The 24,306-nt window shown below is 38.7% G+C and overlaps 2 protein-coding genes across 2 annotated transcripts in view; both read right to left on the bottom strand.

The window, feature by feature from the left end:
- Positions 1-7,949, bottom strand: LOC130905070 (bone morphogenetic protein 10-like). The gene is made up of 2 exons (XM_057818084.1): positions 6,048-7,949; positions 1-3,820 (listed from the first exon to the last, which is right to left on the bottom strand). The coding sequence occupies exons 1-2, from the start codon at positions 6,349-6,351 to the stop codon at positions 2,928-2,930; spliced, it is 1,197 nt and encodes a 398-aa protein (XP_057674067.1). The 5' UTR covers positions 6,352-7,949; the 3' UTR covers positions 1-2,927.
- A 7,471-nt stretch (positions 7,950-15,420) lies between these two features.
- arvcfa (ARVCF delta catenin family member a) overlaps positions 15,421-24,306 on the bottom strand; it is a 69,341-nt gene continuing 60,455 nt past the window's right edge. Inside the window, exons 12-15 of the mRNA XM_057819204.1 lie at positions 23,460-23,571; positions 21,598-21,685; positions 17,438-17,517; positions 15,421-17,100 (exon numbers count right to left, since the gene is read on the bottom strand). Coding sequence (XP_057675187.1) covers positions 17,008-17,100; positions 17,438-17,517; positions 21,598-21,685; positions 23,460-23,571 — 373 coding nt within the window. The 3' untranslated portion in view covers positions 15,421-17,007. The remainder of the gene's footprint in view (positions 17,101-17,437; positions 17,518-21,597; positions 21,686-23,459; positions 23,572-24,306) is intronic.

Raw genomic sequence — 24,306 nt, 5'->3', positions numbered from 1 at the left:
GCACAGTAATGAGAATCCAATAATGAAACTAAATTCTAAATTTTGCCCTTTGACATGAAAGCTACCAAACCTTAATTATCTGTAAATTTTATACTATTACTGGAAGGATTAGAAATAACCAATCACCACAACGCCATATAAAGTGCCTCTGTTTAACAAATAAAAATGTTGTTCAAGTAGGCCTTTTTCTTTTTGCTTTTCTAACACTTTTTTGTAACTGTTTATAGTTCGCTCAGCCTTGATTAAGACCCCTGTTCCATTCCAGAGAAGGAAAAACACAAAATAACTTTGATAATACAGTAATCCCTCGTTTTTCGCGGTTAACGGGGACCAGAACCCACCGCGATAAGTGAAAAACTGTTTTGTGTGTGTGTGTGTGTGTGTGTTCAATGTATTTATTCAGATATAACATTGGAAAGAGATAGATAAATACATACGTACACTTTTTTATATAGATATTTAATATTTTTATGTAGTATACCGGTAATAAAAAAAAAAACATTTATTATATATACATATAGATACTAGTTTATTAATAAATGATTTTTAATCAATTTAAATGTAATAATTATGATAAGTTTTAAATATGTTACTGTCCCACTGAATTATTTTTAAACAACAATAAAGTACAAAAATGCTTGGCTTTATTAAATGCTTCATTGAGTGAGTCCACTCAAATCCGCTCAAGCTGCTCATTTACACACAATGAGTTGCCACAGAAACTGTTTAACAAGTTAAACGATGATTGACCCATGTGGCGCTTTGAAGCGGGGCCGGATGTATTGGGGGGGGGGGGGGGTCACGTCTCACGCAGACATGAGTCGTGCCCAACCCAATCAAAATGTCGGGAATATCTATTGTAGCGTCGCACTGGATATAGAGAACGCATGGAGAGTTGGTCTCACGTACTTTTTTGTTGCAGGATTAACGGTACTGTTGGCCGCAACCATGCCGAACAAGCAAACACCAAAACAAGCTGTTTTTCCAACCTCGCTTGTTATCCGCACACTTCCTCTCTCTCCTCCAGACACATTCTCGCAGTCGGACATCCGGGCATTAATGACATAACCAGCCACGACAAAGCGTCACCATATTGAAATGGGGGCAAAACACGGGTCACAAGCAGTTGCTCTGTCATGAATTGTAGTACAAACACGTTGAACTTTTTTCTCATTTTCGGTCTTTTTTTCCGTCGGAACGACTAAAAGTTGCCGTGTTGCGAGTTGTAACACAAGAAAGAGTTCGGAGCCGCGTTTGAAGTTCTTCATTCTTCCTCGTGAGAAGAAAAGGACAAACAAATGGCTGAAAGCAATCAATCGAGGAACAGTAAAAGAAGACTGTTCCGTGGACCATTCTCGCCAGTGGGAACCTAAATCCAGGCACATTTACGTTTGCAGCCGACATTTTATTACCGGTGAGTAAACTGTAATCGATTTTTTTTTGTTGCCCCAATTAGCTGCTAGGATTCAATAGACTAGGCAGTGGTTATTATCACTGTAACCGAAAACTCGCAAAGCGTTATTTTTCTTTTGCCGTGAACTGCTCTGATCGGTCAATCCGTATATTATTGGCCTGGTGGGAATTGGTTATTTTGCCGTGACGTGTTCACGGCTAAATAACGCTTGGAGGCGAATTACCGGTTACGGCAGAAATAATCACTCCGTATATACTACCAGTTTTCTTAGTTCCACACAGTACATATTCCATGTAATTAATAAAGGTCAACTTACTGGGTGACTTTATGAGGTAGTTGTAGATGTTTCCGAACTCCACTGCAGGCAATTCCTTTGGATTGTTTATCCAGCTATCAGCTGCGACTTTGTATGGGCAGATTAGCAGGCCAATACACGCTAATTTTAAGTCGTATCGCCTCCTCGCATCTGTCGGCAGTGACTCGTGATAATAATGTCATGTTTAAGACATTTTTATGAAAAAAAAGACAAAACACAGCTGAAATATATGAATTTCAGACACCGTTTTTCTACGGATGTTTACCTGTGCGTGCCCCCATCTCAAAATGGCGACTCGTTGCTATGCGAGATGATGTCATCGTGACATCACGCCGACTGCGAGAATATAGATGAATGAAAAAAAAAAACAAAAAAAAAAAAAACAACAACAACAAAAAACCAAAAATTAATGCAGCCTCAACGGGACACAAACCAGTGTCCTACTTGCGCCGGTCCCAAGCCCGGAGAAATGGAGAGGGTAAAAAAAGCCTGCATTGGGGGTGCCCCCTCAAGATTTCTTAGTGCCCACTCTGGTGGGTGAACATAGATCCGGGCCTGCTTTGAAGTTCGAGTCTCTGGCCAGATCAAACCTTAACCGTCTGTCAATCATCGTTAACTTTAATAAGCAACTCCAGTGCACATGCGCTGCCTGACGAACAAAGAGTAGAGAGAGGGAGGGAGGGAGAGCGAGACTACGCGATCGGCTCATTGGCTATTTATTTATTTTTTAATTGAAAAAAAATCCGCCATGGACTGAGGGCGCGAAGTTTAAAGCATAACATAGCGAGGGATCACTGTACGGCGAAAAGGTTGAAAACTGTTGCCCAAAAAAACTAAGCAAGTGCATAAGGAGGGAAAAAAAACAAACATTGGTATGTACACACATATGTAGGCTACTGTATGCAATTGTACGTTACAGCAGAATTAATAGTCTCTGGCGTTGCCATTGGGAATCATTTTTTCTAAAAGTTATGGTTATTAAATACAACAAACAAAGCTATATACTCTACCAAGACATTTACATTACATTAAATAATTATAACAACCAGAGATTTGTATTTATACAATTTACACAATGTAGTATCGATGTTATAGTGTGACTACAGTATATGTGGATACAACAAGCATACGTTAGAATCCATCAGTGCAAAAGTCTCTATTTCTGTGCGTAAGTGTACAGTATGTGTGTGTGTGTCACTATCTGCAGCCACACTCTGTCACTACCATGCCCTCATATTTGTGGTTGAAGGTGATCACCCCGTTATCGTAATAAAGGAGCGAAATTGGCTCCAGCTTAGTGGGTACACAGCAGGCACGCGATGCCCTCTCTGGACTCTTAACACTCAGTAGTGTCTGCACGATGGCATGTTTGGTGGGTGAGACCTCGGACGTCATCGGCTGACTGCAGACTCCAATGCACTTGTAGGCTTCGTAACCCACTGGCTGGATGATCCACGAATCCCAGCCAATGTCTTTAAAATCCACAAAGAGCGGAGTTCTCTTGCAGGGTTCACTCTTGACACCGCGGCGGATACGAGCAGGGGTTTCAAAGATGCTGTTCTTGGCGTGATCCTTCTCATGAACGCTGTCACGTTTGTTCGGATCATCTGAAAAAACAATCATCACCGCGTTGTGTTTCCCTTCCACGTTACGCTCGATGTCAATTACGTCCTCATTCTCCCCCCACGTGACCGACTCCTCCGGCCCCAAGATGGTAACGCGGACCTCAAGCTTGAGCGTTGAATGGCCATACTTCCGCCAGCGCACGACCGCACGAGTCATGTCCAAAGACACCCAGCTTTTGTCTTTGGCGTAGATGTGCTTGGTCACCACTTCCTCCAGGTTACTGGACTCATCTTGATCCCTCCTTCCCACCTCTTTACTGACTGTACTGGTCCAAACTCCGCCATCATTCACTTTGTAAATGGTCACTTTGCACTGTCGGCCGGCAAAAGGTCTTTGGGCCCTCTGGATCAAGGTAAAAAGACGAAGCTCAGCTACAGTGATGTGTTCGTGGCTAGGCACGGAGATGTTGAAGAGCAATGGATGTGTCCTTACACCAATGGCAGTCTCACTGTAGGATGAAGAATCTGAAAATATTGATATGAATCTCTCATTATGTATCCCTTCTGGAGCTGTCAAACGATTAAAAAAATTTAATCGAGTTAATCACAGTTTAAAAATTAATCATAATTTATCGCAATTCAAACCATCTTTAAAATATGCCATATTTTTCTGTAAATTATTGTTGGAATGGAAAGATAAGACACAAGACAGACATAAACATTCAACATAGTGTTCATAAGTACTGTATTTGTCTATTATAACAATAAACCCACAAGATGGCATTAACATTATTAACATTCTTTCTGTTAAAGGGATCCACGGATAGAAAGACTTGTAGTTCTTAAAAGATTATTTGAATACAAGTTATAGTGATTTTATATTAGAACCCCTCTTAATGTTTTCGTTTTAATAACATTTGTAAAATTTTCAATCAAAAATAAACTAATAGCTCGCCATTGTTGACGTCGCCGAGCGGGACGTCACATGGGCTCCCTGCCGTTCTTCCACAGTGTCTTTAATTACGTAAGGTAGTGATTGAAATACACTACAAGGTGTCAATGGCGAGTTTTAAATTAATTAGAGATCTAGCCAAGGCAAAGTCTGAGTAAGTTTTATGTGTATTTTGCATTGCTATTTTGATTGGGAATGCCAGTTCTCTTTGCATTGAGCGCTTTTCTATTTGTGAACATAATTTTTTTTGAGAGATAGGAATATTATTTTTGTTGTGCTTTCACTAAATGATACTGTAGCGACTTAACTGTTCCGCCCAAATGCATGAAGGGACGATGGGCAACCTAGACTGTCAGTGGTGGCTTCAAATGGTATACAGTATGCATTGTGCATTGTGTTCAATTAAGCGTGTTAAGAAAAAGATTGTCTCCTGACATTCTTCCCCACGTCGTTCGCCATAATAGTTATGTTTGTTATGTGAAAGAGTTGCCAAAGCCTATGCCAATAAAAGGTGCAATGAACGCCTGTGTCCACTCGCATTTCTCTGCCGTTTTGCTCTTAATGTGCTAAAACGGCGTCATCGTAAACTGTTTGAGGCAACGCATGCACGGGTCATTCCGTGCATACGTTAATTGCATCAAATATTTTGACGTGATTAATTTTAAAAATTAATTACCGCCCGTTAACGCGATAAATTTGACAGCACTAATCCCTTCAGGGGTTTAGTCTTGTTTTTAGTTTAGTCTTGTCAGTGGAGTCTTCACCTCAATACTGTTGTACTTAAAATCTATAACTTGAAAAACTTGGGAACACACTCCAATGTTTGGAAAAGAATAAAATAGCTTTCTAGGGATTGATATTAGCATGCCTTTGGGAGTACAACAGACATCCATGGGGTGTTATTCACACAGGAACTGAGTTTGTGTTCTTGACTCTTTGACTTTTATATTGGGGACACACTCTAGAACCCAATAATTAGTCTTGTGGGACACATGGATATACTGTATAGTATGTTTGTATAAATTCTGCCTTTAGATACTCTACCTCTATTACTGACGGTTCAGGATACTTTTCTGGTTGCAATGACTTTTTTTCCTAAAGTGTTACCTGTTGTGTTACGGTAAGAGCACAAATGACACAAGCTTGGCTTTCTGACAATTCCTTTACTTCCGTGTGCCACACATGCTAACAACACACTAACTCCACCCTCATATCACACAATCCCACGGTATTAAACCGTCTATATATATCTTGCGGACACGACATTACCGTTAAAGGAGCTGATTTTATTTCTGTGACACCTGGTTTGAGAAACATTTTAGAAATTGGATGACTTCAAAAAAGATAACACCCAATAATTAGCCTGATGGAATATTATGACTTCGACAGAAATGGACTTAAAATTTTTAAATTAATCTCTGATATCCCGTTTTTTATTCCAAATTCAAAATAGGATTATATTGATTGGTATATTCAAAATCAAACCAAACTTAAAAGCTAGAGCAGATTTTGTAAACCCTTGACAATCGCCGTTTGGTAACAAAAATTCTGTTATCAGCTAATGCCCTTAACTATTGCCTTTTAGAAATTTGGAAACATACTCTTTTTTTTGAGAGAATGGTTAGAAATCATCCGCCAAAATGCAATGAATAAGTCATGAAGGGTACATTATCAGAGACGTACCCTGAGGTACTTCAACTTCTGATAGTACAAAGCATATAACATTCAATTATATCACTAACCTTATTTCCAAAAAGCGCAGTTGTTCAGTATTGTTAACTTTTCTAAGTGAATTCTTACCTTCGTTCTTGAAACTGCGCACAATGTTGGCCGAGGTCATGGCCGTGCGGTCGTTTGCAAATCGCTCGAAGAGTTCCAGCATGTACTCTGATGGCTCCTTCGGGAAGGCCAGGGGCCTTTGTTCTGGCTGCCTCCCACCCGTTTGGTTCAGTTTAGACAGAAAGTGACTGAGAAATTCTTGAGTGTCAAGCAACGTGCTATCAAGAGCATCTCCAACAAGTAAAGGCCCGACAGGTCCGCTCGAGCTCAAGGCAGTCAATGTGACGAGCAGGACACTCAAGAGGATTTCGAACTTGAGGGCCATGGTGTAAGCTTATCCAAAAAGTAGCAGATAACAAATAGCAGTGAAAAGATTAAACAGTGGTCAACGCACAATGGACTGGCGTCGGGGCCAAGCCAAACCTGCTTTGCCCTTGTTGAAGGCGTGCTGTGGTTCTGAGGGCAGGGTTGCGTTGTACAATGTGTGCTGCTGACATGTTTGGAGATGTCATAAGGGTCCTTGGCCCTCCTCTAAAACACCCAACCCACCCACTACATGGCACTCATGCCTATTCTAACTCTTACGTACCTTCTCGCACTGCTGCTGGGGTACTGTAGTAGGTTTTTCTTTCCGAAATTGAACATTTATATGTGAACATTTCTACTTGATATTAAAAACAGATATCTGTACACCTTTTATTCACTGTACCTATGAATAAAATATGGCATTTGGTTATTACGAAGAACACGCAATGATAGTTTGTGTGGTGGCATGATAATACGTGGTGAAACAGTCCAAACTGGCATGCCTATGCATTTATATGCAGTTATACAAATACTGTGCATACACTACTGAGGATTTTAGCTCTGCATAAAGGGTGTGCATAATTTGATAAATAACTACATGTACGCGGTCAAACCAGCAAACCTACCAATAGTGTCCTCTCCAATGCCATGAAACTCATTCAGTTGACACACAATTTTGTGGTGACGTTTTGCCAGTTATGCATATCTCTGACAATATTACTGTTTGTTGTTGTCGCGTTTTCACTTTGCAATGATATATCAGCACTTTCATTGCTGTGGCTTTATCGCTCTTCATTATCTGCGCAGCCCATCCCTCCTCCCGCAGCCCAGCAATGGGGCCATTGTCACCTCCCAGGGATCCAGGGTGTTCCCCCGGGCCACCCGTGCCCCCCCCGACCGGGCTTCACATTTGCATCACATTGATGATCAGCTGTACCACGCTATTGTACACTCATCTCGATGACGACTCATGACATCATTTGCTCTACTATCATTGTAACAGTACACCTTCGGTGCAGGGGTGAAAGTGGGCCGGAATGGCGTTCTGGCATGACTTTTGGGGCCGGAACGCTGTTCCGGCATTTGGTGCTTTGATCCTGAAAATATGACAGCAACTGTCAAAACCCCATGTTTAAAAAAAACCCTGCCACGCTCTCACACAGGCATCTCCAATAAGAACAATCTACTAACATCAGATTTACTTACACAAGTTTTAACTCATCCGTTTCCAACGATATTTATCATTCATGTATTTATTCCACTGAGTTTTTCCTAGTGTCCCCCTGTATCTGACAAGTCGCGTCGCTGAGCACAAAGCACATGCAGGCAGCAAAAAAAAAAAAAAAAAAACCTGGACCTGCTGTCCGTTCAGTTGGCTGACATACTGACATGTGATCAGCATGGATAGTTAGCTCGGATTGGTTCAAATGCACATTTTGGGGGGGCAACAAATACAGGGTAAAAAAACAAGCTTGTTGAATTAACCCTGGGTTAAAGGGGCAATGCAACATAAAATTGATCAGATCTTTAAGAGAAAGGAAAGAGTTCATGAGATTTATTTTATTTTATTTTATTTTATTTTATTTATTTATTTATTTATTTATTTTTTGGGAGGTTACGAATATCTTCCATGTTAATGTGCACTTTGGATTTATTTTTGTTCATTTATGTAAAGCTACTTATTTATTTTCTTACTATATTTTCTTATAATTAAAAAAAAAAAGTCATGTGTGAAGTGTTTGTTTTGTTTTCAAAATATATTCCATTTCACTGTGCATAATTATGTCATTTGTACGTATTCTTTTTTTAGGGCTGTCAAACAATTAAAATTTTTAATCGAGTTAATCACAGCTTAAAAATTAATTAATCGTAATTAATCGCAATTCAAACCATCTATAAAATATGCCATATTTTTCTGTAAATTATTGTTGGAATGGAAAGATAAGACAAACGACGGATATATACGTTCAACATACTGTACATAAGTACTGTGTTTGTTTATCATAACAATAAATCAACAAAATGGCATTAACATAGACAACGTAGGCATTAGAGGAGCAGCCCTCTGCTGGTTTAAATCATATTTATCTAATAGGTACCAGTTTGTCAATGTAAACCAGCAATCATCACCGTACTCTAGGGTTAGTTATGGTGTGCCGCAAGGATCGGTCCTCGGGCCCATCTTGTTTACGCTGTATATGCTTCCTCTAGGTAATATCATCAGAAAACATTGCATTAACTTTCATTGTTACGCTGACGACACACAACTGTATTTATCAATTAAACCTGAGCAGATCAGGCAAGTGGACAAACTAAGCACCTGCGTCCGAGATATAAATACCTGGATGAGCACTAACTATCTTCTACTTAATCCTGAAAAGACAGAAGTCCTTATAATAGGCCCGAAAAGTGTGAGAGACTCTTTAACTGCCCAGATATTCACTCTGGACAATGTAAGTGTAGCCTCCAGCACCACAGTTAAAAACCTAGGAGTTTTATTCGACCCTGACTTATCGTTTAAAGCTCACATTAAACAAACCTGCAGAACGGCCTTCTTTCACCTGCGCAACATAGCCAAAATTAGAAATATTTTATCTAAAAGCGATGCAGAAAAATTAATTCACGCGTTCGTTACATCGAGATTGGATTACTGTAACTCCCTACTTGCAGCTTGTCCTAAAAGTTCCCTAAAAGGTCTTCAGCTTGTCCAAAACGCAGCAGCAAGACTTTTAACAGGAACCAATAGAAGAGAGCACATCACCCCTGTGCTCCAGGCCCTTCACTGGCTTCCAGTCGAGTTTAGAATTAAATTTAAAAACCGCCTTCTTACATTTAAGACCATTAATGGGTTGGGGCCATCTTATCTCTCCGATGCTCTGGTTCCATACCGCCCCAACAGAACACTCCGCTCTCAGAAGGCAGGTCTACTGGTAGTTCCCAGGGTTTCTAAGAGTACTGTCGGAGCTAGAGCCTTTAGCCACCAAGCCCCTGTTTTATGGAATCAGCTTCCAGCTAATATTAAAGAAGCCGAGACAGTCTGCACATTTAAGATTAGATTAAAAACGTTCCTATTCAGCAAAGCTTATGGTCAGGCTAGTTGAAGTCGGACTAGACTCAAAGTTTAGTCTAAGCTGCACTAGAAGCTATAAAGCTGGGGGAAGTACAGCCACTGAGTTCTATCTCCTTTTTTCTCACTCCACCTACCACTTATCTTACTTTATTTCTATTTTCTAATGTTAATATCTAGTTGTCTAGTCTCTTCATCACTAGTCACCCGGTGTCCCCTATTTTTCAGCTGCAGCCTCCTGACTGTCCGGACCCCAAGCTGGATGGACGTCCTCGTTGCTACCCCCGTCTCATCTGGCTAGATGGACCTCTTCTTGTTCCTTTACTCCACCGCATTTTTTACGGACTGTAACTTCGCCTGCTAATTCCCATTAGCAGTCCTGGGGCTTCCTGTCTATCCGTCCTGGGAGTGGATCTCTCCTGACTGTGGCACTCCCCAAGGTTTCTCGTTTTCTCCCGAAGACTCTGGAGTTTTGGGAGTTTTTCCTTGCCGACATGGAGGGTCTAAGGATGGGGGATACCCAGGACTTGAATTTATTTATTCATCTTCGTTGCTTCGTTTGCTGTTTCTGATTGTGTATCATATTGCCTCTGCAAAGCCCTTTGAGACAACATTTTTGTGATCTAGGGCTATACAAATAAAATTGAATTGAATTGAACATTCTGTTAAAGCGATCCATGGATAGAAAAACTTGTAGTTCTTAAAAGATAAATGTTAGTACAAGTTATAGAAATTTTATATTAAGACCCCTCTTAATGTTTTCGTTTTAATAAAATTTTCGATAAAAAAGATAAACTAGTAGGTTGCTATTGTTGATGTCAATAATCATAAAATCAGTCGCACCCAAGCGCCAGCAGAGGGTGACAAAACTCCACAAACACAAGTAACCAGTGCACATGACCCTGTGCTGTCATTTTAATCTGTTTGAGCGGGGCATGTGCGTTAATTGCGTCAAATATTTTAACATGATTAATTTTTTTTAATTAATTACCGCCCGTTAACGCAATAATTTTGACAGCCCTAATTTTTTGTTAATGTACGTCACTTATATCTTTATTACTTTAAAAAAAAGTCTATATTTACATTATCTTAAATTTTAAAGTATATCCTATGTTCTTGAATAGTTAAAATTGGGGTTTTGCTTTTATATTTGAGGAAATGAGGGAAAATAAAAATGTAGATGTTAGTTTTAGATGGAATTTTGTAGGTCAGTGAAAAAATAAAATATAATTTTGAATGGAAATCAGTTATCATTTACTGCATGCCTTGTTCCAGTGTAAGGGAGTAGCCTACAGCAGGTGTAAAACCTTTCATTCGTTCATTCATTCATTCATTCATTCATTCATTCAATTTCCGAGCCACTTATCCTCACCAGGGTTACGGGGGCGCTGGAGCTAATCCCAGCTAACTATGGGCAGTATGCTGGGTACACTCTGAATCAGTTGCCAGCCAATCACAGGACACAAGGAAATGAACAACCATTCGCGCACACAGTTATACCTAAGGACAATTCAGAGTGCTCCATCAGCCTACCATGCATGTTTTTAGGAAGTTAGGGGAAACCAGAGTACCTGGAGAAAACCCACGCAGGCACGGGGAGTGCATGCAAACTCCACACAGCAAGGCCGGAGCCCGGAATTGAGCCCGTGATAACATAGGTTCGTGGGTAGCGATTTACATACAAATTAGTGATCAATAACGCCGTAGGAAAGGAACTCCATTGAAAACTATCATTATTAACTTTGTGGGGTAGACATTTGATTAATTGATTCACTGCCAATGGCGACAATAGACGTCCAGTCCATGTGAACTGGGTTGGTTGGCACTGAATGACATCTCTGTGCTATTCAAGGTGATAGACATCCAATCCATTTGAAATATGACAGCTGGCAGTGCCCCCGGCAGATGAAAAGGATTGAACAGCTATCACAGTCATTTGACATCTATTGTCGTGAATGGCACCCAATGAGTTGAATTATGTTGATTTTTCTAGCCTTTAGGTGGCATCAGTAAAAAAAAAAAAAAAAAAAAAGGTAATGTACTGTCCATGAAATCTTTAAATGTACAGCATTTTTACTGTGAGCAGCTTCGCCAATGATAATTCCGACATAATCTGCTGCTGAGTCATTGCTGAATCACCACACTGTAGATGCCTTTAGTAGCAAAGTCATTAATCTTCCCCAAGGAAAATGTTGCTGCTTACAATAGACTTCCCTTTGTCTCGTTACAAATAAATCCTCCTCATACACTATTTGGAGATTAATGACTTGAGGGTTTAGTTTGTCCATTGTGATGGCTTGCTTCGAGTTGCCTGTCCTGGCTTAATTCAAGACCTGATTGCCCGCTACATTGGACCCATACAAATGTACCTATGTTGTACAAGCACTGAAGATGTTGTACCCACAGCTCTACATATGAAACTCCTGCCCCTCCCTTCTGAGTCCACTGCATTGTATTTACTTATTATTATTATATTATATTATTATATTATTATTATTATTTACTTTATTGAGTTACAAGTTTGTCTATTCTGTTGTATATCGCTTTTACTTTCAATTCTGTACACTACAGTTAATTAATTATTTAATTAAGTAATTTAATTCATTCATTAAATAATTTTAGTAACTAATTAATTGATTACTACTGTATATTGTTCCTGGCACATCTGTATACATTTTGTACAGCATTGTTAATCCACCTATATGTAGTATATATTTAATAGGATATCATATTATTTCAGAATACTACTGTTTATTCGAACTCATTTGCTATGCTGTTAATAGTCCATTTTTATAATTCTATAGATCACTGTAATGTAAAACATTTTACTGCATTCTGCTACGCATTCTCTTCATATTTTATAGACTGTATACAGTGGTGTGAAAAAGTATCTGAACCATTTGGAATTTCTCACATTTCTGCATAAAATCACCATCAAATGTGATCTGATCTTTGTCAAAATCACACAGATGAAAATACAGTGTCTGCTTTAACTACAACCACCCAAACATTTATAGGTTTTCATATTTTAATGAGGATAACAAGCAAAAAAAATGATAGAACGGTGAAAAATAAGTAAGTGAACCCACTGCCTAAGGAGACTTAAGGAGCAATTGAAACCAATTTTTACCAAATATTTTAGGTCAGGTGTGTGCCCAATCACTGATGAGTGGTTCAAAGCTGCCCTGCCCAGTACAGAACACACACCTGGTAAGAATTGTCTTGATGAGAAGCATTGTATAATGTGCATCATGGCTTAGTCAAAAGAGCTGTCTGAAGGATACAAAACCCTCTCTAAAATTCTGGATTTTCATCAATCGACAGTCAGAGAAGTTGTCTACAAATGGACAGAGTTTGGCACTGTTGCTTCTCTCCCAAGGATTGAAGATTTCAGAGCAGAATACTCAGAGAGGTAAAAAAAGAACGCTAGAATGTCTGCTATAGACTTACAGAAATCACTGGTACAGTCCAATATCTCTATGCACACATCAACTATATGTAAAACTATGGCCAAGAATGGTGTCCATGGGAGGACTCCACGGAGGAAGCCACTGCTGTCTAAAAAAACATTGTTGCCCATTTAATGTTCGCAAAAAGGCACTTGGATACTCCAAAGAAGTTTTGGCAAAATATTTTGTGGACTGATTAACCAAAGTTAAATGGTTTGGGAGTAACACACAATGTCATGCGTGCAGGAAAAATGGAACAGCTCACCAACATCAACACCTCATCCCCACCAATGTTCCCTCTAAGCTGCGCGTATGCGCAATCGGGCACTGCTGGCACCTACTCTGCGCACAAGAAATTCAATGCTGCGCACAAAAAAAAAAGAATAGAAAAAAGAGAAACGTATTAATTGCGTTGCAACTCGGGAATGACAGGTGTCCAGCAAATGATACGATAAGGTTCACTTCCGCTACGCAGCCAATCATAGCATTGACATTGCTTGTGTATTGCCCAGCCTACACGCGCGGTGTAGGTTAGCAACTGACAACAGTGCGTGAGTGCGGCGGAGTTCAGAGACGCAAAGGCCAACCCCTTATCATGGCGAAACGAACGGGCAGCGACACATCCACTCACCAAGCCAAAGTAAAAAAGAAATGCGGTTCATATAAGATTGAGTAGCTGTCGGAGAATGTGCAAATAGACGAACAAGCGGTGAAACTGAAGCCTAAGTACCAAGTGAGTTTTCAGAGGGAAAAATGTGGACTGAATGGAAGTTGGACTACATCAAGTGTCATATTCAGCAGAAAAGTCATTTGAAAGCTGTTGAAAATTACAAAGACTCAAGATGCGACAGGGGATTGGTACATTATTGCGGGAGAATGCAAAAGACCGACAGAAGAGAAACGAGCTGTCCCACAAAACAAAATCTGACCCAGAGCAAGTTGAAGTTCTCATTGACAATATTTTACTTGCCATCGAAATGAATGCGTCAATGGTGTCACTTCAACAAATCCGCAATCACATGGCAAAGTATGTGAGTATACCAGAAAGCTGGCGAAGTAAAAACTATGCCTTTGAATTTGTAAACTCAATCAATGAGATAGTGGAGAACGAGACTATGTGCAGTGTTAAAAATGCACCCTGGCATACACTGACAGTAGATGAGAGCACTGGCATATCAGTACACCACATGCAAGTCCTATATATTAAGACGTGAAAAATAAGGTACAATTTAAGTCAGATTGGTGTGTATTCTAGTGACATTTATTAAGATATTTTAATTATGGATATTAATCATTAAATGCTCTTACTACTAGGTAATTTACGGGCAGTAGAAATGCTAATAGGCGTGAAAAGGCGTGATACTGGTGTGTGGACGCTATGTACCGTATTTTCAGACTATAAATCGCAGTTTTTTTTCTTAGTTTGGCAGAGGGCGCGTCTTATTTTCTGGAGCGACTTATATGTGAACTTATTCACACATTATTATATCATTGTTGCAAGTTAGCAAGTTCTTTATGCTATAGTTATCTGAATAACTCTAAATAGCTATGTTACATTGACATGCCAGGCATGTTCTCAGTTCGTTGTTTACGAGTCATGTAATGTTATCATACTGTACACTTATTCAGCCTGTTGTTCTCTATTGTATTTTTAGTCTAAATTGCCTTTCAAAATTACATGTCTGTTCTTGGTGGTGGATTATACCAAATAAATGTCCCCCAAAAATGCAACTTATACGCCGGTGCGACATGTATGTTTTTACCTTTTCATTGAGCATTTTTTGGCTGGTGCGACTTATAGTAAAAAAAAAACGGTACACATCTGATGTTGCTCACCGTGGGCCGCAGTGTGCTCAGGGAGATTGTCTGTTTGCTCAGACACATGAAAAATTAGAGGGACATTGATCCCCACCATGAAGCATTGTGGAGGGAGCATCATGGTTTGGGGCTGTTTTGCTACCTCAGAGCCTGGACAACTTGCAATCATTAATGGAAGAATGAACTCAAAAGTTTATCAGGATGTTTTGCTGGAAAAAACTGAGGCCGTCTGTCAGACAGTTGAAGCTAAAAAGAGGATGTATGCTGCAACTAGACAATGATCCAAAAGAAGTAAATCAACTTCAGAATGGTTTCAGGAGAACAAAATACACGTTCTGGAGTGGCCAAGTCAATGTCCAGACTTCAACCCCATTGAGATGCTGTGGCATGACCTAAAGACAGCGATTCATGCCAGACATCCCAGGAATCTGACTGAACTACAGCAGTTATGTAGAGAAGAGTGGGCCAAGATTAGTCCTGCTAGATTTGCCAGACTGATCTGCAGATACAGGAAGCGTTAGTAGAAAGTTATTGCTGCCAAAGGGGGGGCAAAAAATATTAAATGTGATGGTTAACTGACTTATTTTTCCCCCCTTCTGTCATTGTTTCTATACTATCCCCATTAAAATCTGAAAACCTATAAATGTTTGGGTGTTTTTTGTTAAAGCAGACACTGTATTTTCATCAGTGTGATTCTGACAAAGATCTGATCACATTTGATTGTGATTTTATGCAGAATTGTGAGAAATTCCAAAAGGTTCGATACTTTTTCATACCACTGTATGTATGTATATCACAGTATGTATATGTGTAATGACAATAAAGTTAAATTTAATCTAAATTAATCTTGTAAGACTCTGCTTTAGGAGATCCAAAGAGTAAGAATAATAATTCATTCTTGGGCAAACAACAAAAGTTCAGGACCGGGCTTTTGCATTACATATACTGATATCTAGTATCTTCCTTTTTATTGTGTGATATAGATCACTGGTGTGTTATTTTATTATTTGGAGGGATTCAGGAAGACTGCTGTTGTTCAGCATCTTAATTCAGGAAAAAATCCATGAGCTCAATTATGTGTTTTGCAAACAGTCAGAGGAGAAGGAGAAAACTTTTTTAATCATAATAAAATTTAATCTTCATCTGTAACTGTCAAAAGCGATTAACCATGTCCTATTTTGAAATTTAATTAAATAACTTTTTTTCAGTTTCAGTAGTTATGGCATTAGTGGGACACAATAAATTATTAGACACGACTTAAATAACCAGAGCATGTTTGACTGTATTATGAGTATTAGAGCTGCAAAAAACAAGGAAAAACTAATTAAGTCTGTTTTGTTTTTTTGTAACAGAAAATAAGACTTAGCATAGTGATTTTCAAAAAGGTCAATAGATGCCATTTTGCTGGGAATGAGTTGCTACTTTTTAGAAAAAAAGTTATCTGAGATTAATTATGATTACCCCGCTAAAAGTCTCTTTGGACACATTTCTCCATATGGTTGGAAAAGATAAGATGGATAAAAATTAAAAATTCTGCACAGAGTTTATTTTCATTCAACATCGCAATGCAAAAAGGGGGCGAGCGACAAACCAGACTTGTATTGAACGAATAGGACCACTGACTGACCGGTTGTGCGATTCTTCCGCATCTAAGACCTCAGATTGTTAACATGGCTATTAGATATAATAAATATCACAATATAAATGCATCCATTTAGCTTATTAACAGTCCTTTTGTTTACACATTTACACATCTCATCTCAGGAATCTAAGGAAAACGTGAGGCAGCTTCTCGAATGGCACATAGAGATTGTGAATACTGGTAATTAATAAATCTGGGTGATGTATTGTTATTATTTTTAAAATATGATATAATCTAAACCTCCTATAGTTGATCCAAAATATGTTCACTTTCACTACAATTTCTCTCCTGAATCTTTCAACTCTTTCAAAGACTGAACAATGATTGAAGTATTTCTGTGTGCAGTGGAACCAAATTGTCTTTGTAGTACATATACTGCATACTGTATATTACTGTAACTGTAAGAATTCTTCACACTGCATGTCTATGGTGGTATATATATATATACATACACATACAGATATATGTATATATATATGAGAAATCCTGTTAAATCTATGAACATCTATGAACAAATAAGCATCTATAGGTAAATATTTGGCACGTCATTCCCTAGGATCAAAACAAAAACTAGAGTTACTGGAATTGTTGTTCCTACACATTGGACCATTTGCATAAATGTGCATGTAGGCCACTAGAGAATCTCTCTACCGAGTTTTCTGGGAGTCAGAAAACTGTTAGATGGCCGCGTTGTGGCGTTCACACCCACGAGTCCAGCGGCGGAGGTTTGTTATCCATGAGGCCCACGGCGGGCCTGCCAGCTCGGATGAAGTGTTTCCTCTCGCTTATCGCCTGCACGGGGTCAGAAGCACAGATATGAAAACATTATTGGACGTGGCATAAACAAACAGGCTTGCCGTCGCAATACTGCAGTTGTTATTGAATGTCAGCCAATAAGGAAAGGCATGCAAAACAGGAAATATACGTAAATCAAAATACTGCTATGCCAAATAAAGTTTTTTGACTGAAATGAAAGGATATGCTGTTAAACAGTTCCAGGCTCCCTCTAAAAATAACAATAATTTAAATAATTCTCCTTATTTTATGTTTAATATGACAGTAAACTCCCAAAAATTGTCTGAATTCTAAAAGAATTCTGTGTTCCTTTTACTGTATGATATGGTTTTACCTGGACAGCGTCTCTTTCAACAACAGGTGTAATTCCTTCTTCCACTCTGTCATTTGGCTCTAAACTGCTGGAAAACATATCTGAAAAACAAATATGGTGGATTACAGGCAGGCAGTGTCAGTTTTTGGTAGGCACGTATGTGTATATGTACAGTTGTGGTCAAAAGTTTACATACACTTGTGAAGAACATAATGTCATGGCTCTCTTGAGTTTCCAGTTATTTCTACAACTCTGATTTTTCTCTGATAGAGTGATTGGAACAGATACTTCTTTGTCACAAAAAGCATTCATGAAGTTTGGTTCTTTTATAACTTTATTATGGGTGAGCAGAAAAAAGTGATCAAATCTGCTGGGTCAATTTTTGTTTCGTCTGACCACAGAACTTTCCTCCAGAAGGTCTTATCTTTGTCCATGTGATCAGCAGCAAACTTCAGTCGAGCCTTAAGGTGCCGCTTTTGGAGCAAGGGCTTCCTTCTTGCACGGCAGCCTCTCAGTCCATGGAGATGCAAAACACGCTTGACTGTGGACACTGACACTTGTGTTCCAGCAGCTTCTAATTCTTGGCAGATCTGCTTTTTGGTGATTCTCAGTTGAATCTTCACCCTCCTGACCAATTTTCTCTCAGCAGCAGGTGATAACTTGCGTTTCGTAACCTGATCGTGGCAGTGACAAAACAGTGCCATGCACTTTATACTTACAAACAATTGTTTGCACTGTTGCTCTTGGGACCTGCAGCTGCTTTGAAATGGCTCCAAGTGACTTTCCTGACTTGTTCAAGTCAATGATTCGCTTTATCAGATCCATGTATGTATATTTTTGATCCAGCAGATTTGATCACTTTTTCTGTTAACCCATAATAAAGTCATAAAAGAACCAAACTTCATGAATGTTTTTTGGGATAAAGAAGTATATGTTCCAATCACTCTATCGGAGAAAAATCAGAGTTGTAGAAATAACTGGAAACTCAAGAGAGCCATGACATCATGTTCTTCACAAGTGTATGTAAACTTTTGACCACAACTGTATGTATGTATGTGTGCATGTATGTATGTGTACAGTGCCCTCCATAATTATTGGCACCCATGGTTAAGATGTGTTTTTTAGCTTCTAATAATTTCTTTTATTCAAATAATATGGGACCTTAACGGAAAAAAAAGAGAAAAATCCAACCTTCAATACAAGTGCATTTATTCAGTGGGGAAAAAAATCCCACATAAAGTGAACCATTTGTTTAGGGTCATTGTCTTGCTGAAAGACCCAGTGACGACCCATCTTCAGCTTTCGGGCAGAGGGCAACAGATTTTGATTTAAAATGGCCTGGTATTTCAAGCATTCATGATGCCATGCACCCTAACAAGGTTCCCAGGGTCTTTGGAAGCGAAACAGCCCCACAGCATCACTGACCCCGCCCCCATACCTCACAGTGGGTATGAGGTGCTGTCTACAAGCCAACAAGCTGTTTGGGAGGCATGCACGGAGAAAACCTTTCCTCACTCACAATCATAAACGCAAACGTCCGGAGTTCGCCAAGCAGTATTAGGGCTTCAACTGGGACCGTTTGCTTTGGTCAGATGAGACCAAGATTGAGCTTTTTGGCAACAAACACTCTAAGTGGGTCTGGCGTGCCACGAAAGATGTGCATGCTGAAAAGCACCTCATACCCACTGTGAAGTATGGGGGTGGATCAGTGATGCTGTGGGCCTGTTTCGTTTCCAAAGGCCCTGGGAACCTTGTTAGGGTGCATGGCATCATGAATGCTTTGAAATACCAGGACATTTTAAATCAAAATCTGTTGCCCGAAAGCTGAAGATGGGTCGTCACTGGGTCTTTCAGCAAGACAATGACCCTAAACATATGGCCAAATCTACACAGAAATGGTTCACCAGTAACAAAATCAAGCTCCTCCCATGGCCATCTCAGTCCCCAGACCTTGTTTTGTTGGCAAAAGGGGGTTGTACAAAGTATTAACACCAGGGGTGCTAATAATTGTGACACACATTATTTGATGTCAAATAATTATTTCTTTATGTGGGATTTTTTTCCCCACTGAATAAATGCACTTGTATTGAAGGTTGGATTTTTCTCTTTTTTTCCATTAAGGTCCCATATTATTTGAATTAAAAAAATATATTAGAAGCTAAAAAACACATCTTAACCAGGGGTGCCAATAATTATGGAGGGCACTGTATATGTGCAACTTCACCCGCTACATACAAATAGGGGTGGTAACCGCTGGTTTGTACACACTTTACGATTTTTCAGGCGAGTCTCGTGATAATCAGGGGCGGATCTAGAAAAATATTTATGGGGTGGCGAGTGGGGTGGCCAGAAGTTTTTGAGGGTGCCAAAGATTTAATGATGGTATAATACATTATCGATTCTTTGGACAATTATACGATATTTAGCTACGATTCAATTCAAGGGCCTTCGAGCGATTAATACAAAATTATGAAGACATTTAAGACAACCAGTTCCAATTTACCTAAAGCAATAAAAAATACAAATTGGTGTCCTTATGTATGACAATTTTGTTATTTTTTATAAACTTTTTTTTTTCTTTTACAAAACTGCATATCGAAATTATAATCATATTGCATTTTGATCGAATCACATTCCATTATACTAGAGAAATTGATATATTTATCCACATCGATTAATTGTTACACCCCTAGTATCAATATATGGCAGTGTACGCATATTGAATCAGAGTTTGCTAAGAAATCATATATAGACACTACAAAGAAGGCCCAAGTGATATTTACAAATTGATATAGAGAAACTGAGTTAATACAATCTTTTTTATATTATTATTATTACAGTGGTACCGCTACTTACATCATTAATTGGTTCTGGAAGTAGTGTTGTAGAACGAAAATTTCGTAAATTGAGACGCGTTTTACATGTAAATGCCCTAATCCGTTCCAAGCATGACTTACACACCACATTAAATGTTATAATTGGGGTAATACAACCAATAAACATATTTGAATTTATTCCATATACCTATCCTAACCGTGAATATCTGTAATGAAGTAGGTAATAGAACAAAATGCCAAGAAAAACATATATCTTTCTTTTTGAGTGAGGCAATGTCGTCTTTCATGAAATCGATGGTGCCTATCGCCTATCTCACTTTTCGTGACACAAAATCGCGAGGCAACCTATGCTCTCATATTACTAATGTAATTACCGTCTGCGTGTTTAGAAAAAAAAAAAAACTTCGTAAGTCAAAAACACGAGGAGCCTTGTGTTCGTTTGGCTCAGACGACCCTGCAATATCAACAATAACACCGTCACGCCAATGCACGTCATCATACGGCGACACCCAAATTGAAACGTCATCAACAATAGGCCAGTAAGAGAGCGGAATTCCATTACTAACCATGATGGGAAATACTATGACCATTTAAAAGCAGGAAGTACAAACATATCTTTTACAGTATTGTACTATAGTAGTTTTGCCTCTCGTAACCTGAAATTTCTTTCTTAACAAGAAGCATTATTTCCCCTTTTAAACGTATTCCATCACCGCCCACTGACATAGCAACTGGGGTTGCAAGCCTGTCTTTTAGGGTGGTAGTTGCCACCCCACTCCACCCTGGTGGCTCCGCCCCTGATGATAATGGTTATCTCAAGATATGGCAATACTATGATTATTCATACATGGGTCATGAACTCTATAAATTGCAGTATTCTACTTGTATTATACAGCTATTTAAGAGGGGAAAAAATACATACCGGTACTTCAAAAATAAAATAAACAATGTTTAATTTTTGCACTTTTACTGACCTCTCAAAAAATATTGTCTTCCCCACAGATTATGAAAATATTTCAGTGGAAAATTTCTGCCAATAAAGCAATATTACATTTTCGCAACATTTTTGTAAACAAATGTTTCTTAATTGAGACACTGTTCTAGTTAATAAACACTGACACGTTTTAAACCGATAGAAAAAAAATATTAAACAATTGCCACATGAATGGCAACTACGGACAATTTAGAGTCTTGCGAATGTGTGACTATGATGTGAATGAACACCTGACGGCACATCGTTGCTGTCTGTTTGAACACACCTTTCTCATTACCGTCTTACTTTGGTAGACAATTGTCAAATACTATTTAAAATTCATGGAGAACCTTGCACAAATATTTTCTGACCTTGGGATTTGTCCATCAGAGGCAAAGTGATGTCGTCGCCGCTTTGTTTCATCGTCTTAGATTTTTTGGTCCCTCCGGTTGCTGTCGGCTTTGGAAGACATTTGAGAGAAATGTGACAAAAATACAATTTTTTTTTTTTTTTTTTTTTTACCTACTCGTGTAAGTGAGTATGTAAATTATCATCCTTAAATGCAGACAAAAATGATCACTTAAGATGGATGGAAATGAGCTGACAAAAGTCAGGTCCATAAAAATTTGATGGGTTCACTTCGATGAGTTGCTTGATTCCAAATCCCTCATTGATGACCTGCTGGACTTTTTTTAAATTAATTTTTTTCTTCTTCTTCCAAAGGAAATCAAAATGACGACTGATGAATAACGGGACAGTTCAAGTGGTGGAGGTAGAGGGGTGGGGGGCAGGTCAAAGTGTTGTGGTGCGCCAGAGTCAACACACAGGCCGTAGTTTGTTAGCTTTAAACAAATCCAAGAAACTCTTGCCCAAGCAACCTAAAGAGACTCAAAATCATACAACATAGACGTCATAATGATATTGACGGATCAGATTCGATCTTTAGTACGCCACGCCTTCAAGTAGGGGGCCATCCCACAGTCTGCTTCAGTTATTCGCAGTCGGTTGAAGCGACACGTGCAGCGATCCAACGTCGGATTTATGTTGAAAAAGTACGAAAGCTGTACCGCATACAAACAGGAAGGATTGTCTCAGGAGTGATTTGTTCGAGGATTCAAGGTAATTATTAATATTTTTCGTACCATGCATGCATTTTGAAACGTGAAAAAAATCATGGGGGAAACTAGCCGCTACAGCATTGGCATTATATTTCGCAATATTTACGTTAAAAAAATGCTACCTGCAAGTTTTTTTTTGTTTGTTGTTTTTTTTTACGAAGAATTTTACATCCTTATCTATGAAGAATTCAGGGATTTAAGCATTTATTCACATGAATTTTCAACGGAAAAAGCTCTTTGTCTACAAATGGCGGCCGCTAATTTCCATACTGAATAGTCTCATAGTTCGCAATATTTACGTAAAATAAATGCTACCTGCACGTTTTAACTAAGAATCGAGACTTTTTTTCATCCATATCTATAAACAATTCAGCGATTTAAGCATTTATTCACAAGAAATTTTCACCGGAAAAACTCTGTTTACATGTGGAGGCCACCAGATTGACTGACAGACTAGCATCGTACTTCGACATATTTACGTAAAATAAATGCTACCTGAACAGTTTTTTTTCTTTTTAACCAAGAATCGAAACTGGTATACGTCTATATCCATAAAGAATTCAGGGATTTAAGCATTTATTCACAAGAATTTTCACCGGAAATGCTCTGTTTACAAATGGCGGCCGCAACATTGACTGACAGACTAGCATCGTACTTCAGCATATTTACGTAAAATAAATGCTAACTGCATGGTTTGTTTGGGTTTTTTTTTTTTTGTTTTTTAACCAAGTATCGAGACTGTTTTACGTCCATATCTACAGTATATAGAATTCAGGGATTTAAGCATTTATTCATAAGAATTTTCAACAATGCAGGCCCCCTATTAATCAGCCCCACCCCCCATGTCCCGTCAATATCGTTATGAAGTCTATGCATACAAAACAGAAGATTTATCTTATTCCTGGGTTGAACACTCCAACACATTCTGTTTTTTCGCCTTCTTGGTGGTGTGAAATAAATTACCGTAAATTGAAATGGAGCTTCATTCATCTTAAAGCGGACTTATTACGAAAAATTGACTTCCCGCACTCGCCAATTGCCACAGACGTGCTGATGAGACATCTCACAACTGTTTTGATTTATGGAAAAAATGTCTCCATAATATATCTCATTACCTTAAAGTGGCTTTTGTTCCAGCCCGCCTTATTGAGAGCATTCCTGAGGTCCTTGAAGGCCCAGATGGTCTGAAGCACATGCGAGGCAGCCCTGGTTTCGCGTACTGATTGGCTAAATTTAAACCCAACAGAACAAAAAAACATTAGAAGTCCTGAAAGTCATTTTTAATATTTGTTTCTAAATACATGAAATATGTTTGAAGGTAAGTGTTAACTTGTGTAAAGACTGAGCAAAATTTAATGTTGAATTGCTGATTTATAGCAATAATCTTTATAATAATCCCTTGCACTGACCAGTTGCTATTGAGTGATTCAATTAATCGTTGATATTCTTATATTTTCCGGAATCAAAATATTGCTTAGCAGAGGCAAAAATACAGTATGGGCTGATAGTCACAGTTCCCAGATTTACTGAATGTAAAATACTTATACTGTAGCTGCTTTGATATTGGCTATTGACTAGCATCTTCCTGGCATCCAATTGTTTAAGAGGAACTTCTACTGTAAGTGTATGTGCATCCTATTCGTTCGCCTCTTGGGCCATGAGGTGTTTGGACAGCTTTACGTGAGTGTGTTTTATTCGTTATTCTTTGTTTTTTCACATTATGCACAATCTTCATGTTTATTGTGCAATAATCTAATTGTAGCATGTATTTCTTTTAGATTCTGATGCATTTTTATGCTTTATAAAAAAAATTATGTCTAAATTTGGGGGGCTTGGGACAGATTAGGACATTTACATGGAAAACACGAATTTACGTAATTTTCTCTTTCCGAGACTACCTCCAGAACCAATTCATTTCGTAAGTAGAGGTAACGCTGTCTACAATTTCAAATAACAACCGAA

The sequence above is a fragment of the Corythoichthys intestinalis genome, chromosome 17 (assembly GCF_030265065.1).
Source record: "Corythoichthys intestinalis isolate RoL2023-P3 chromosome 17, ASM3026506v1, whole genome shotgun sequence".
NCBI lineage: Eukaryota > Metazoa > Chordata > Actinopteri > Syngnathiformes > Syngnathidae > Corythoichthys > Corythoichthys intestinalis.
This window is presented reverse-complemented; position numbering and strand designations above follow the sequence as displayed.

Excerpts from the sequence above, each read along its gene's own strand:
- LOC130905070 (XM_057818084.1), bottom strand. The coding sequence starts at position 6,351 with ATGGCCCTCAAGTTCGAAATCCTCTTGAGTGTCCTGCTCGTCACATTG. Across the intron at positions 3,821-6,047 it reads GCGCAGTTTCAAGAACGAAG|ATTCTTCATCCTACAGTGAG; the intron begins GTAAGAATTCAC and ends CAATATTTTCAG.